This window comes from Sesamum indicum, linkage group LG2 (genome assembly GCF_026168435.1).
Source record: "Sesamum indicum cultivar Baizhima isolate 11 linkage group LG2, ASM2616843v1, whole genome shotgun sequence".
In the NCBI taxonomy this organism is placed as follows: domain Eukaryota; kingdom Viridiplantae; phylum Streptophyta; class Magnoliopsida; order Lamiales; family Pedaliaceae; genus Sesamum; species Sesamum indicum.
This window is the reverse complement of record NC_142658.1, coordinates 17,528,345-17,542,454: the sequence shown is the minus strand read 5'-3', so window position 1 is coordinate 17,542,454 and position 14,110 is coordinate 17,528,345. Positions and strand designations below refer to the sequence as shown.

Genomic DNA, 14,110 nt, shown 5'->3' with positions numbered 1-14,110 from the left:
ACACTTTGTAAAACATTGCCCCAATTCAAAAAAATGTCAAAAATATACTTAAATACTATGATTTTTTTTTAAAAATTAAACAAAATTTGATGAAATGATTAAAATACTCAAAAAATGATAACAAGATTCTGTTTCCCTTTTCACTTGTCTAAATTGTCTCCTTACCTCGTAATTCTTTTTTTATTATCGACAATCTTCATTTTAAAGTAGTGTGACATTGACGAAATGATTAATGATGTCTTGTTAAAATTTGATTTAAAGAACATTTTGATTCAAATTATGATCTACCAACAATTATAAGAGGTAGTTTTAAATATGTCACGGACTTCTTTCTTTTTTTACCCCGTATCACGATTGACATTTTTTCATAATTTTTTTTTTGTCTTATATTATAATTTTTTTTTATATGCTCGTAAAAATTGGAAGTGGGAACAGCTGATTTAATGAAATTGTACTAATAATTAAGTTAAATTTCACAAAGTACACATGTAATTTATAATTCAAACGAAAATTTCTCGATTTTCTCAGTCTCTCTCTATATACACACATGTACACTAAGGGCAAATTTTATTCCAGAAAGCAGCCAGCAAATAACACCGAATCCTCCAAACAAGGAGAATCCTACACGAATCACACGGCCTAAATTCTCCGCCCATTTTGTTTACATCTACCACTCTCTCACTGTCCCACGGGGTACTTGCTTTTTTCTTTTTCTCTCTTTTCCCGCGAAGGAAATTGCATAGGATTGAGAATATGAGGCTTCTGAAGGTTGCGACGTGCAACTTGAATCAATGGGCGATGGATTTCGATTGCAATATAACGAATATCAAGGAGTCGATTTGTAGGGCTAAAGAAGCCGGCGCCGTAATTCGGCTCGGCCCGGAACTTGAAATCACTGGCTATGGCTGTGAAGACCATTTCATGGAACTCGACACCGTCAACCATGCGTAAGGGGCTGAAATTTTATGTCTGTGCATGTGTAGTTAAGTGAATTACTGCTTATCCGCGTGTGTGAGTCTGTGATGGGTACTTGGATTATTAGAAAAATGATTGGAGAGAGATAATTGAATTGATTTAGCGCGAAACTTAAGTTAGAAAGAACTCTTCCATGAGTCTTGTGGTAGATGATTCAATTTCCGTGAGTTTTTGGTAAATTCTAATGCAATTAAGGGTGTGGAATCAATTTGAATTTTTTATACTATGATAGTGATGGTTGAATGTCTAGTCATAAAATGCAAACAGTTGTTTCGATGAAAGGGAAAGATAGTCACAGAAGCACATCACGGTTGCCTTGCATGAAGTAAACATGGATGAATTAGCAGGAAGATCATTTCGGAGTGGGATTTCCCTCCGTCTATGATCATGACACTGTTTCTTTTCTTGGGACAGAAAAATCTTTTTGCTTGCATGAATTGTGACATTTTGAACAATGAATTTGCAGGTGGGACTGCTTAAAAGAATTATTGCTTGGTGATTGGACGGACGACATATTGTGCAGTTTTGGCATGCCGGTTATCAAGGGGTCAGAGCGTTACAATTGTCAAGTCCTGTGCCTGAATAGAAAAATAGTAATGATACGCCCAAAGATGTGGCTTGCAAATGATGGAAACTACAGGGAGCTTAGATGGTTTACAGCATGGAAGCAGAAAGAGCATCTTGAAGACTTTCTACTTCCAAATGATATATCTGAGGCTCTGTCACAAACAACCGTACCTTTTGGCTACGGATATATTCAGTTTCTAGACACGTACGTCATCATTTTGTAAACTTAGTTTTTTTATATTTTGATGGTTATCTTTTATTATTATTTTTATGTTTTCCCCTGAGATGCCCTTAAGATTGTAGTTTTAAACTGCCTTGAGTTTGGTCTTTAGTCAACTGTGAATGAGTTAACATTTTCAAATTTTTGAAGGTGCAAATAATGTGGTTGATCTTGCAGGATCTTGTAGGTAGTTTAGAACAATATTATTAATGGATGGTATTATACTATGCCTTGTGCATAAATTAAGGTAATTGTGATTTATTTTTATCCGTCTTTATTGCATCTGATTAGTTACATTAGTTCTATTTTTCCCCCTGGAAACATGAATCATTAGTTCTAGTCACCACTGGTTGGGTTTTATAGCACGTAATATTGGATTTCTTCTTTAGTAGTCTTGTTTCGTTCATGATTTTTGCTATGAAACTTGGATTATGAGTCAATGATTTGAAAAGCTCTTAAGGAGTCAATCTTAGTACAACCAAGTTACGATTTCAAGTATGCAATGCATGAATTGATACAAATGGCTATAGCTGATCTTTCAAATATGCCCATCTATTCATGACTTTTAATACTTGAGAATTTACGTTTTGCTCAGAGCTGTTGCAGCTGAAGTGTGCGAGGAACTTTTTAGTCCTATTCCCCCCCATGCTGAGCTTGCATTGAATGGCGTTGAAGTCTATCTGAATGCCAGTGGAAGTCATCATCAGTTACGAAAACTTGACCTTCGCCTCCGTTCTTTTATAGGTGCTACACATACCCGGGGAGGAGTTTACATGTATAGCAACCACCAAGGATGCGACGGGGGACGCCTTTATTATGGTGGGTAGGATGGTCTCAGTTGTTCTTCAGTACTTTACCCTGTTTGCTTGTTGCTATAACTTGTCTAATCTTATTCTGTTAGTAGGGAAAAGTGGAAGTCTTTAACATTAGTAGGTGTTTAGGCCTATAGTAACAAACTGTATAATATTGCATCTTGGCCCTTCATCTTTCAATTTCAACCTGATTGCTCAAAGTGTCAACTTGGAAACAAGGTGGTTCACTTTTATAATAAAATGGTCTAAATCATATGATGAGGTTATATTCCAGATTGTTAAATGAACATCTTGACTGCAGGCAAGGTTTTGCGAAACTTAAAGTTGCTATTAACTAATGTTCCTTGGAATACTGTGCCCAAATTATTGGTATTTTTGAGGATGTCTAGTTTGATAACATTCCACATGCAGATGGATGCTCTTGTATTGTTGTGAATGGAGATGTGGTTGCCCAAGGCTCACAGTTTTCCTTGAAGGATGTTGAATTGGTGGTTGCTCAAGTAGATCTAGATGCGGTATGTCCTTTTTCCCTGTTACTTTTTAGGGCCTAAGAGAAACATCTCCTTTTGTTTCTGTCAGTAGTGCCACGGACTCGTTACAGCACCACCTAAGTTGGCTTACTTGGTTCATAATATTGACTTCTGGAAGGATTTCATTCCATTTTTATTTCCTTTAGTTGTTTTAGTTAGAATTATGTTATTTTAACTGCTATAAAGCAGTGATAAGGTCTCATGGTATGGGAAAAGTTATGATCATGTTCAGATATATATTGTGTCTTCAAGTTGCAATAAACCAACGAATGAGAATATAAGAATTTGCTTCATAATTAGTATATTCTGGATGAATCCATCATGCACCTCATCGTGCTTCGTTTCATTTTACTATGTATCTGATTGCAGGTTGCCAGTCTTAGAGGATCTATTAGTAGCTTTCAGGAACAAGCGAGTTGCAAACCAAAAGTTTCCTCTGTTGCAGTACATTACAAGCTCTGCCAGCCTTTTAAGCTTCAAATGTCACTGTCAAGTCCGCTTAAGGTGAGGCAAATGTGGATTACTATCTTAATAATTTCATGACAAATGCTAGTCCGTTTCTTGACGTTCTAGAAGATAATTGTTTAATGTAGTAATTATGAAAGAGGCAAAGTACTTGTCTTAGAAGTTAGAAATAAATTTGATCATTGGATTGCTGTTCAGTGTGTGTTTTGAACTCTTATATTTGCTTCCTGGGGGTAGTATAGATCCACAATGCGCACTTTAGAAGTTTGAATAATTTTGAACACTAGATTGCTGTTTGCTGGGTTCCGAGAAAGATGTCCAGCTAGGGCCATGGAGCTATTGAACTGCTAATAGGTCAAGTCCTCTGGAGCTTTTTTGCAATTTTAGATGGATAGGCAGGTTGTGGTCTCCCCACGTCTCTCCATACAAAATAGGTGCTTATTGATAATCCTGGTTTTCCAAGTTGATAGAAGATAAGCACGTGGTGGGCCTTTAAACTTTCTTCCTTTCTAAATTACTAACTGTGCAAAAAGGGCTTTGTAATGATTTTACGTATTAATTTAAAAGGCTTGCCAACTCTTGCCTGCTGATATAGTGGTGATCTTATTTTGATGATGTGATCTTAGGAACTTAACTTGTCCTGAGGAAGAGTCAAGTTCTATGTTTGAAGTTGTTTGATGACTGTAGTTAACCAAGTATACTTGGAGCTTTAATTCTTTTAATATATTGTGTATCATATAGCTCATTTATGCTTGTATAAGTGCCCAATTGATCAAGTCAAACAACAGAACAGAAATTTGTTGCATTTTGTGTTAACATTTTCCACGGAACAAAGTTTGTTTTTCTTTCTTAATTTATTCAGGAGCTTCTAGGGGTGTAAACCATCGAGCTCGATTTTGAGTGGTGTAGCTTGAATCTTACTTGATGAGTTCTTATAGTTCGAGCTCAAGCTCGAGCTAAATTTATTATTATTATTATTAGATTAAATCATGGGAATCACCAATTTTTACATAAATTTATAAGTAATAAAATAAGTTGCATAATGCATAGTATGTTATAAATATACCAAAATATAGTATGATATTTTAATTTATTGTTATAAATATAAACTACTAATTAGTTTAGTAGTAATATAATTAGTAAAATATACCAAAAAAAAAAATCATACTGAACAATTTAAAATTGTAGAAAAGTATCCATTATCTAGAATAATGCAATTGAAATACATAAAAAGTATTTTATAGTTGAGATTAATACATGTTCATAATCTGCGATAAATTTATATATTTATAAATGTTAGTATTACATCGATGTAACTATGATCTTACATTGTTGAACAACATGGGTTAATGAGCCATCAAAATTTAGATCAAATCGTTAGATATGGGCAAACTTACAGAAAAATACTTTTGCTAAAGTTTTAGACTTATTGGATATACAGATGTCGAGATATCGTACTCGGAACATAAGAGTAATCATTCAAGACGGTGTATCGTTGAATCAGGCCATGTGATTTTAAATCATATCGTCTTATATGATCTAATGGACATAGTTTTATATATTCTAATGGACACAGTCTTATATATATATTTAAATTTGGTAGAATCGAGTGTCCGGATTTTAAGATATCGTAATTGTTGATTAAACTTTTTAATCTCATTATATATATAATAAAATAATAATAATAATTAAAATTGTTTAACCATCATCATTATTATTATTATCATTATTTTAGATTAATTCATATGAATCACTAAATTTTGACATAAATTTATAAGTAAAAAAATAGATTGCATAATGCATAGTATGTATCTTGATATAAATATAAAACTTAGAATTAGATAAAAAAATCATTAGTAAATTACTTATATATATATATATATATATTAAAATATAACATAAAGTTTCTATGTGTCATATTAAATAATTATTTTATAAAAAAATATTATAATTTACTAAGTTGTTGATTTGTTTTTGTATAAAAATATAAATGCATAAATAAAAATACCATAATATATTATTATCCAAAATAAAATGTATGATATTGATTAATAATTATAATATATGGTCAATTTTGAGTATATAATTGATAAAGTATTGAATATGAAATTAAATACATAAATCTTTTTAAAAAAATATATATATATAAAAATAAAAAAAATAGAAAAAGCTCACGAGCTGTCTTGCGAGCATCAAACAGAGGGACTTGAGCTCGAGCTCAAAATCGAGCCAGCTCGTGAAGCTCACGAGCCGGCTTGACTCGTCTGCCACCCCTAGGAGCTTCTTTTCCCTCTCATTTTTTATTCAAGTGAAAGTGAGAGCACCTTATTAACTAATTCTCTGTCCCTCTTCATGCTTTCAAAGAAAACACGGGTTCGTTCTCGATTATTGGTACGTGTGAGGAAGAGGGCATGTTAAGCTATTGCTGGTGATACTGAATGGTTGACACCTGACTTTCTGTAGAGTGCCAACCACTCTAGTGTAGAATGTGATGTACTTTGCGTTGGGGGGTTGTGACAGTTGGCCACCACTTCAAGATGAAACCCATGACTCATAGTTGATCTCCTGCTTTGAGAACATTCAGTGAGGAACTGTGAACTATATGAGTGGGACAGGCCTAAATTCAACACATTAGACTCACATTGTTATTTGGACTTGTGTGTCAACCTTTTGTACCTCCTCTCTGTGGAGGTCCAGATAGTCTGAAAACATAAATTAAAGCAAATACTAGTTATTGCTAAGTCAGTGATCCATCAAAATTTCATTCAGGATCTAAATGAGCAAAGATGGAAAATCTGTGATCATAATGCTCCGACAGAGGGCCACGTGATCTCAAACTTCTAAAAGTAGAGGAAGACAATATCATAACTTGAAAAATAACATTGGAAAAGAGGGCACAAGAGGCTTTCATGTTTGAGCTTAGAGTTATTGTTGGCTTCTCTTGACCATTGAGTTGGCTATCTTATTTTCTTATAGATGTAGTCTTAACTTGGTTTCTATATGAGCATCAGGGTAATCCTAAACCCCTCACTCCATGTTCACGAGAGTCTACTCAGATGAGTGCACTTGAAACCTATTCTTTACGACATCCCAGCCTGGTTCTATGTAAGTTCAAATTCTTCGTCCCATTGCATGTTGAAGCTCTGCCATTGTTGGAAAGCAGAAAGGAGTCAGTTGTCTGTTGGTTCCAATAAGAGGTTAACCATATTTTCACAAATTCAGGGTAAGCTGATGCCACTAGTGAACCTTTTCGTTTGAACTGACTTCCTTTTTCCAAGATTTCTAACTGAGAATTTTTCTGAAGTTGTTTTGGGGATACTGCACTTGCTACGAACTTTATGATTAAAGATCCCACTGACGATAGATCAGCTCTATGTCTGCAAGGTCATCGAACCTGGTTATATAGTATGTGTGGCATGTTGAAGTTTTGTTGTATAAATTTTCTTATATACATGAATACCTGCTGATTACTTTTTTGCTTAATTCATTTCCGTCATACACTATCTCCAGACGGTAAAAGAGCTAGCAAGTGTAGCACCCTTGATAAACACTTTACATGGCTAAATTGCTTGAGGGCTATATTCATAGTTCCTGTGCAAGGGGTCATGGTAGTTTTCTATCTCTCTTTGTAACATATATGGATTTGAATATTTAATCGTAATTTTGTATACGTGTGTATGCATGTGTTTTTGTATTTACTTATTTTTCATATGTTATGTTGTTATTATTTAGCTTTGAAAGTTTACCATTCTAATATATACTGGATTCCGAACTAATTTGTTTTCTTCTTTCATTTTCTGCTTTGGATGTGGCTTGTTTGATCACTACCATGCCCATAGCCTTTTCTATTTCAATCTTAAAATGAAACCTCCTGTATTGTAGCTTCATGTACTCAGTTTTACAGAACTAAACTTTTTCTTCGTTCTCAGATTCAATACCATTCTCCTGAAGAGGAAATTGCTTTTGGGCCAGGCTGCTGGTTGTGGGATTATTTGAGAAGAAGTGGTGCATCTGGTTTTTTACTTCCACTTTCAGGTGGAGCAGATAGCTCTTCTGTTGCTGCCATAGTTGGTTGCATGTGCCAGCTAGTAGTAAAAGGTCTGTTTTGGTTTATTACTACTTGAACCTATTAGCCTGCCATCCTGCAACCTTTTGATGAATGATGTGCTTTGTCGAGTATCTCTTGGTGGTGCTTATGAAATGTTTAGATTCATTTGTATGATAATAATGGGATTCTAGAGTTCATCTGCCCTCTTGAATTAATTCTCTAAAAAGGTATTGGTTATCTGGTAAAAGGATAAAGGGAGAACAGTGGATATGACTTGTCAAGCGCTTGATTTGGGTGGATATGGGCGAGACTCTGTGTATGCTATTATGGATGTGTAACTGTCCATCACACTTGTTCTCAAAAGAAAACTCAAATTTGAGGCTTCTGTGAGACAGCATTCAGCAGTTCCTTTATTCTTCCCATTCCCTTATCCAATACCTTTTTCTTCCCTAATTTTGTTTTAGTCATCTGGTTGGACCAAAACTTTTCATGGGTCCATGGGTGTGAAAGTTTGATTGTGGTTTACAAGGATGAAGGGTTACAGATCCAAGATGCCAATAGAGGAATTAGTGTTGCACGTTCTTCTGTATGGCTATCCATACTCCATTATCTTCAAGCAGTAGTTATCACAAACACTTCTGTTTTTGGCATAATGAGGTCCATGAATAAATTGCTTATCCTCTACGCTGTTCAATTTAGTATTCTGTTTTGCATCCTTTTTTTATGGACATTTCGGGATAATCCTTTCAAATGATGGGTCTAGTTTTTACACGTAATTAACAGCACAGGTGTATGAGTCTCTTTTTATAATCTGGAGATATAGAAGTTTCTCAATATCATGCTTTCTCTTAGTAAAAGTTTTTATACGTGATGTAACTGTTCTTCAGAGATATCAAATGGAGATGAACAAGTCAAAGCTGATGCTATAAGAATCGGCCATTACACTGATGGACAATTTCCAACAGACAGCAAAGAATTTGCGAGACGCATATTTTACACTGTTTTCATGGGATCTGAAAACAGGTGAGAATATGAGCAGAATTGAAATTTTGGAACATTTATATATCGTTGCAGACTAGCTAATACTCTAGCCAGACTTTAGATTCCCAAGCATTCTACAGTTTGACATTTGCTGACTCTCTATGTCAGCAAGGAGGAGAATTTGGGTTAGTTTAGAGTCCTTCATCTATTTTTAGTTGCCTCAAGTAATAGTTTAGTACCTTTGAGCTAGGCAACCTTTCTAATGATTATTTCATGTGTAATATTTCATTACCTTTTGTTTTCCTTAATATTGTTACTTTTCATTGTTTATTAATAAATACGCCAAATGGCACCTTTCTGGACTATGGAATGTTGAAATAGGCACACGGAATAATCAAGCTACAAAATGTGTAGTGCAATTGACAAATTAACATCTGTGGTTTTGACCTTAGTATGGGTTCAAAAACCTCCTACTTTAATTAGGTAAGTCATGCAATCTGAAATATTTCTTCTAAAAGCTGGAGCTGGGCCATTGGTCAATCTACTAGGATAGTTCTCAAATTAACTGGGGCAAGCTGTGAGTGAAATGCATCCAATGTAGAGAAGATTCCTTTTAGTTATGTTTACGTAAATAAACCGGGGTAGGTCATTTTCTCTTCGAAACACCAAATGTTCATCTTTTACTTGTTTGCCTCTCCAGTAGACAGAGAACAGCTAATATTCACTTGCACATTATTTTTAGTAAATACTATTTTTCCTCTATCATCCATTGTAGCAATTCTTTTTTGTAGTTCTAATGCGACAAGAACGAGGGCAAAGGTGCTTGCAGAAGAAATTGGGTCATGGCATCTTGATGTCTCAATAGATGGAGTGGTTTCTGCTCTGCTCTCTTTGTTTGAGACTCTTACAGGAAAACGACCACGCTACAAGGTAAAGGCTGAAGATTTGAACTTTATGCGCATGTACACTTTACCTATATTTCTGAGTTCATACATTTCCCATTTAATATGTACAGAGCTAAACATTTATGATATGCTATGCACAATATTGATGCGACTGAAGTTACTTGCTCAATTGATTGTTTTGTCTCAGGTAGATGGGGGGTCAAACATTGAAAACTTAGGGTTGCAAAATATTCAGGCTCGAATCAGAATGGTCTTAGCATTTATGCTAGCATCACTCTTGCCTTGGGTTCACCGCAAACCAGGTTTTTATCTGGTCTTAGGCAGCTCCAATGTGGATGAAGGGTTACGTGGTTACTTAACTAAGGTACGCAGATGTTATGAGTTTACAAACATTCTTGGGGAGATCATATTTTAGTTCCATAAACATTTTTGGGGAGATCATATTTTAGTTCCATCCAGCTACATGTTCTTACTGAATGAGTTTCAATAATTCAAACCCCAATCCACCCTTTCCTGAAGTGGGACCTGGATAGAAAAATCAGACCAAATTTGAGCATTTATAGTCTATTTCAGTTCTTTGATGCTGGATGATTGCAACTTTTAACGGGTTGACTCCACTCCTGAACTAGTTAATCTTGAATTTATTGCTCATAATGTTGCTATGATAATGGCTTTTTACTGACTGCTTTCATTATACAGTATGATTGCAGTTCTGCTGATATAAATCCAATTGGAAGTATCAGCAAGCAGGACTTGCGAAGATTTTTGAGATGGGCTGCTGTCCATCTGGGTTACTCATCTTTGGCTGAGGTTGAAGCTGCTCCCCCTACTGCTGAACTGGAGCCAATACGATCAGATTACAGCCAGGTATCACCTAATGAAATGCCCTAAAGCTTGCTCAGTACAAGCAGATATTCCCACATTTTGACTTGCTTTTGAAAGAGTCCCCAATACTTTATTTTGCTCTATTTTCTGCTCATTCTGGCTTGTTCTTTTCTTCATCATGTGGCCCATGTTGGCCACCCCGCCATTGTTCATCAACTTTCTTTGGAGAACTTGTTCTTTGATTGTCTATCTTGCGTTGTTAAGTCAGAAATTTACACATGAATGGTACATTATGAGTTCATATATTTCAGAACTGACACTGTATATTATCTGAAAATAGCTGGATGAAGTGGATATGGGAATGACATATGAAGAACTCTCAGTATATGGAAGGCTACGTAAGATTTTCCGCTGTGGACCTGTATCCATGTTCAAGGTTCGTGTCCATTTCGTTCCACAATTTTCTCACTCGAGGTCTGCTCAATTGCCTCGATATTAGCCTTTGATTTGTTGTTTGTAATTATTCAATTACAAATGATATTAATATAATCACTTAGCTCTCCACTCAAGGCTGAAAATGAATTCTATTGGTTGGTTGGAAAAGAAGGTTGGATACTGCCAACAGAAACTTAATTGGTCGGGCGCGAGATGAGAAAAGGTGACCCCTTTCCAATCTTTTGTGGGGGGTGGATCAGTTACGAAGCATGGTCGTAACCAATTTCTGAAGCATGCTCAATTACTGAGAAATTCAAAGTAAACTCATAAAAATGCATTAAAGCTTGAAATATACCTACATAAATGGCTCTGTTTAAATTGCTTTGTGGCCGCCGGTTCTGAATATGTAGGGAGGATCAATTGTTGTTCTATTAGTATGACAATGCCGCAAATGATAATTGTACTTGGTAATTGAAATGTCTCCTGCATTTTATTTTGATTCATTCCCTTACGAGTTTCCTTTTCCCTTATGTGTGAAAGAATCTTTGTTATAAATGGGGAACAAAGTTAACTCCATCAGAGATTGCTGACAAAGTGAAACATTTCTTCAAGTACTATTCGATCAATAGACACAAGATGACTGTTCTGACACCTTCCTATCACGCAGAGGTACACTTTTTCTCTGAGTAAACCGAAGTTCTGAATTTTTTTGTGCCCGACTATATATATATACACACACATATATTATGTTTGAATTTTAAAATGCAGTACAGTATTTTACTCAAGTCAAAAATGCCTTATGCAGAGTTACTCCCCCGAGGACAATAGGTTCGATTTACGCCAATTCCTATACAATGCAAGTTGGCCATATCAGTTCCGCAAGATTGATGAACTTGTGCAGCAGTTAGATGGTGATAGAGTGGCTATTACAAAATCTACTGATCAGGTAAACGCTGGGGTCACGGTAGATGGTGGCATGGGAGTCGTAGCTGCAGGTTCAGGCAATCCAAGTGCTGGAGTTTAAACTCATAAGCTTTACACTAAAGCTGATGATGACTGATTGGGGCTCTCATTCTGTGGGGTTATTCAGGGATTTGATGTTTCAGAATGTATCTTACATGTCTATTTATATTGGTCAAGTGTAGCTTAAGACAATCTGATACTGATATTGTGACATTGTTTTATTCATAAACTAGATGCCTATCTTTCAATTTTCGAGAGGGTGATGCCTTGATGGGTGTGTTAAACTGTTTTCAATACCTTCAATTTCTTTGGTGTGAATGTGCTTGGAGAAAGAGTTGTAGGGTGGTGGAGATGTGCAATCAATATATAACACAAGTTGACAGGGAACATGTGGCTGGTGGAGTTGAGTCTTATTTCGGGTGCCAGTTCCTTTTTTTTTTTTTTTATTTATAATTATTGTAGTTTTTGTTAGACGAGATTTATTCACATGAACAAACTTATTTGTATTTGTACCGTGAGTCATCTTGCATAACAACTCAAGTATTTCTTCTTTTTTTGAAAAGAAATAATTTTGGTGGAGTCGTCATATCATTAATACTTATATTTATTTACTATTATTTTAAATTTGTTAATTGCAATTTTGTAATTACTATTTAAATATATTAGATATTTTTTATAAATAAATATTATTAATTTTTATTAGTTGTAGATATCTTTATTAATTAAATTGTCATAAAATATTATATTGTGTACAAAAAATTAAAAAAAAATAGGAAAAGAATAAAAATACTACGAAATTAGTCATACTTACAAATCTTAATATAATTCGTCAGTCTCAGACGTGTGTTGTTGCTGTTGGCTTCCTAAACTGTGATTAACATCTATATTTTTAAAACCTTTTGTGCTTATAAATTGCTTTTTAGAGGGTGTTTGGATTAACTTATAATTTTTTCAATGTCACATGTGTTGGAGCTTGGGTTAGGCTAAGGGGTGAAATGAAATTATTCTTGAATTTTTTTTAACACCATTCATCCCAAATCAATTTTTCATCAGTGAATCCTAATCATAAGCAAGAATTATACAAACTTGACTCAAAAAATGTTTACTGGATTCGCATATAGGGTTGACCTTGGATGATTTTTGCTTACGGTTAGGGTTCATGGATGAAAGATCAATTTGTGGGTGATCCGGGTATTTTTTTTCCTTAGCAATTATTTCGTTTTACCCCTTAATCTAATTTTAGCTCCAATACATGCATCTCACTTGACATGTGTTAAAACAACAGGTTAGGCGATATTTATAGTGCACCTGGCCATTATGTTAAAAACTTAATGGATGTATCTACTGTACAAATAACCCCGTGTACATACAAAGAGTCCTAGTATAGTACCAAAGATCCAATTGCCTTGAATTTTTTTACCGTCCAACATTTCAGATTTAACGGCCATGTGTTCTTCACGTGGCCTTTTTGTTAAGAAGTTGACTGTTGAATATACTATGGGATTGAATCCCTTTATATTGTACCAAAATTTGATCAACTGTAAAAGTACGTTATTTAAGTTGCAAGATCACATATTTAGTGGTACCAAAAATGCAATCTATTTGAGGACAAAGTAATTAACATAATAACTATTATTTTTTAAACGTGACGAGTTTTCAATTTCTTTGGTAATGTGGTTGTAATTTGGGCAAGGGAGTGAAAGGGGAAATTACCCTCAACACGTTTGATATTTTTCAAGTATTTTCTGGGGTGTGTGTGTGTGTGTGAGTGAGAGAGAGAGAGAGAGAGAGAGAGAGAGAGAGAGAGAGAGAGAGAGAGAGAGAGTTTTAACAGCTTGTGGTATGTTGTTAAATCAATAAATAGTACTTGCTGTTAAAAAATAATATTTGAGATACTTATTTGGGAGTTTTAATGTGTGGTAATGTCTATACATTTATGGTGTATTTTAGCTATAAAAAATTACTTTTATACCTTCATAGAAAAATTAACTAGTATACCTATCATATTGTCCCCGCTCTCGAACGGATTATTAGTATTGAGAAAAATAAGCCATATGAGAGTAAGTGGAAGCAACAAGCATATGAGCCTTTAATGCATGTGATGGGTGTCGAAACAATAAAAAATAATTCCTACAGATATTTTTATAGAAGCGGGAGCAGGGTTGATTTCTCATGAATTAGCTTCAAGTCAATTCCTTCAAAAATAAAAAAAATAGTGGAGGAGGGTTTGACTGTAAGAAGAATAAAGACAATGAAATTAAAAGAGATAAATATAAGAAAAGACTTTTTCAGTTAAGATCAAGTTCATGCTTGATTCCATTGGTTGATTATCGATGCAAATATAAACCCATTTAAATAAATAAACCAATTATGGTTATTGTACG

At 34.8% G+C, this 14,110-nt stretch overlaps 1 protein-coding gene across 1 annotated transcript; it reads left to right on the top strand.

Moving 5' to 3' along the window:
• Positions 1 to 560: 560 nt before the first annotated feature.
• On the top strand, positions 561 to 11,989 carry LOC105156028 (glutamine-dependent NAD(+) synthetase). The gene is made up of 13 exons (XM_011072056.3): positions 561 to 947; positions 1,442 to 1,747; positions 2,358 to 2,581; positions 2,986 to 3,089; positions 3,474 to 3,608; positions 7,499 to 7,667; positions 8,505 to 8,640; positions 9,390 to 9,528; positions 9,691 to 9,867; positions 10,203 to 10,370; positions 10,669 to 10,764; positions 11,304 to 11,432; positions 11,569 to 11,989. Exons 1-13 carry the CDS (start codon positions 754 to 756, stop codon positions 11,785 to 11,787), a joined length of 2,196 nt encoding a protein of 731 aa, XP_011070358.1. The 5' UTR covers positions 561 to 753; the 3' UTR covers positions 11,788 to 11,989.
• The last annotated feature ends 2,121 nt before the right edge of the window (positions 11,990 to 14,110 follow it).

What these genes read in the sequence shown, in the direction of transcription:
- LOC105156028 (XM_011072056.3), top strand. Translation starts at nt 754, where the DNA reads ATGAGGCTTCTGAAGGTTGCGACGTGCAACTTGAATCAATGGGCGATG. An exon ending in TATATTCAGTTTCTAGACAC is followed by an intron (nt 1,748 to 2,357) that starts GTACGTCATCAT and finishes CGTTTTGCTCAG; the next exon opens with AGCTGTTGCAGCTGAAGTGT. An exon ending in TTCATGGGATCTGAAAACAG is followed by an intron (nt 8,641 to 9,389) that starts GTGAGAATATGA and finishes TCTTTTTTGTAG; the next exon opens with TTCTAATGCGACAAGAACGA.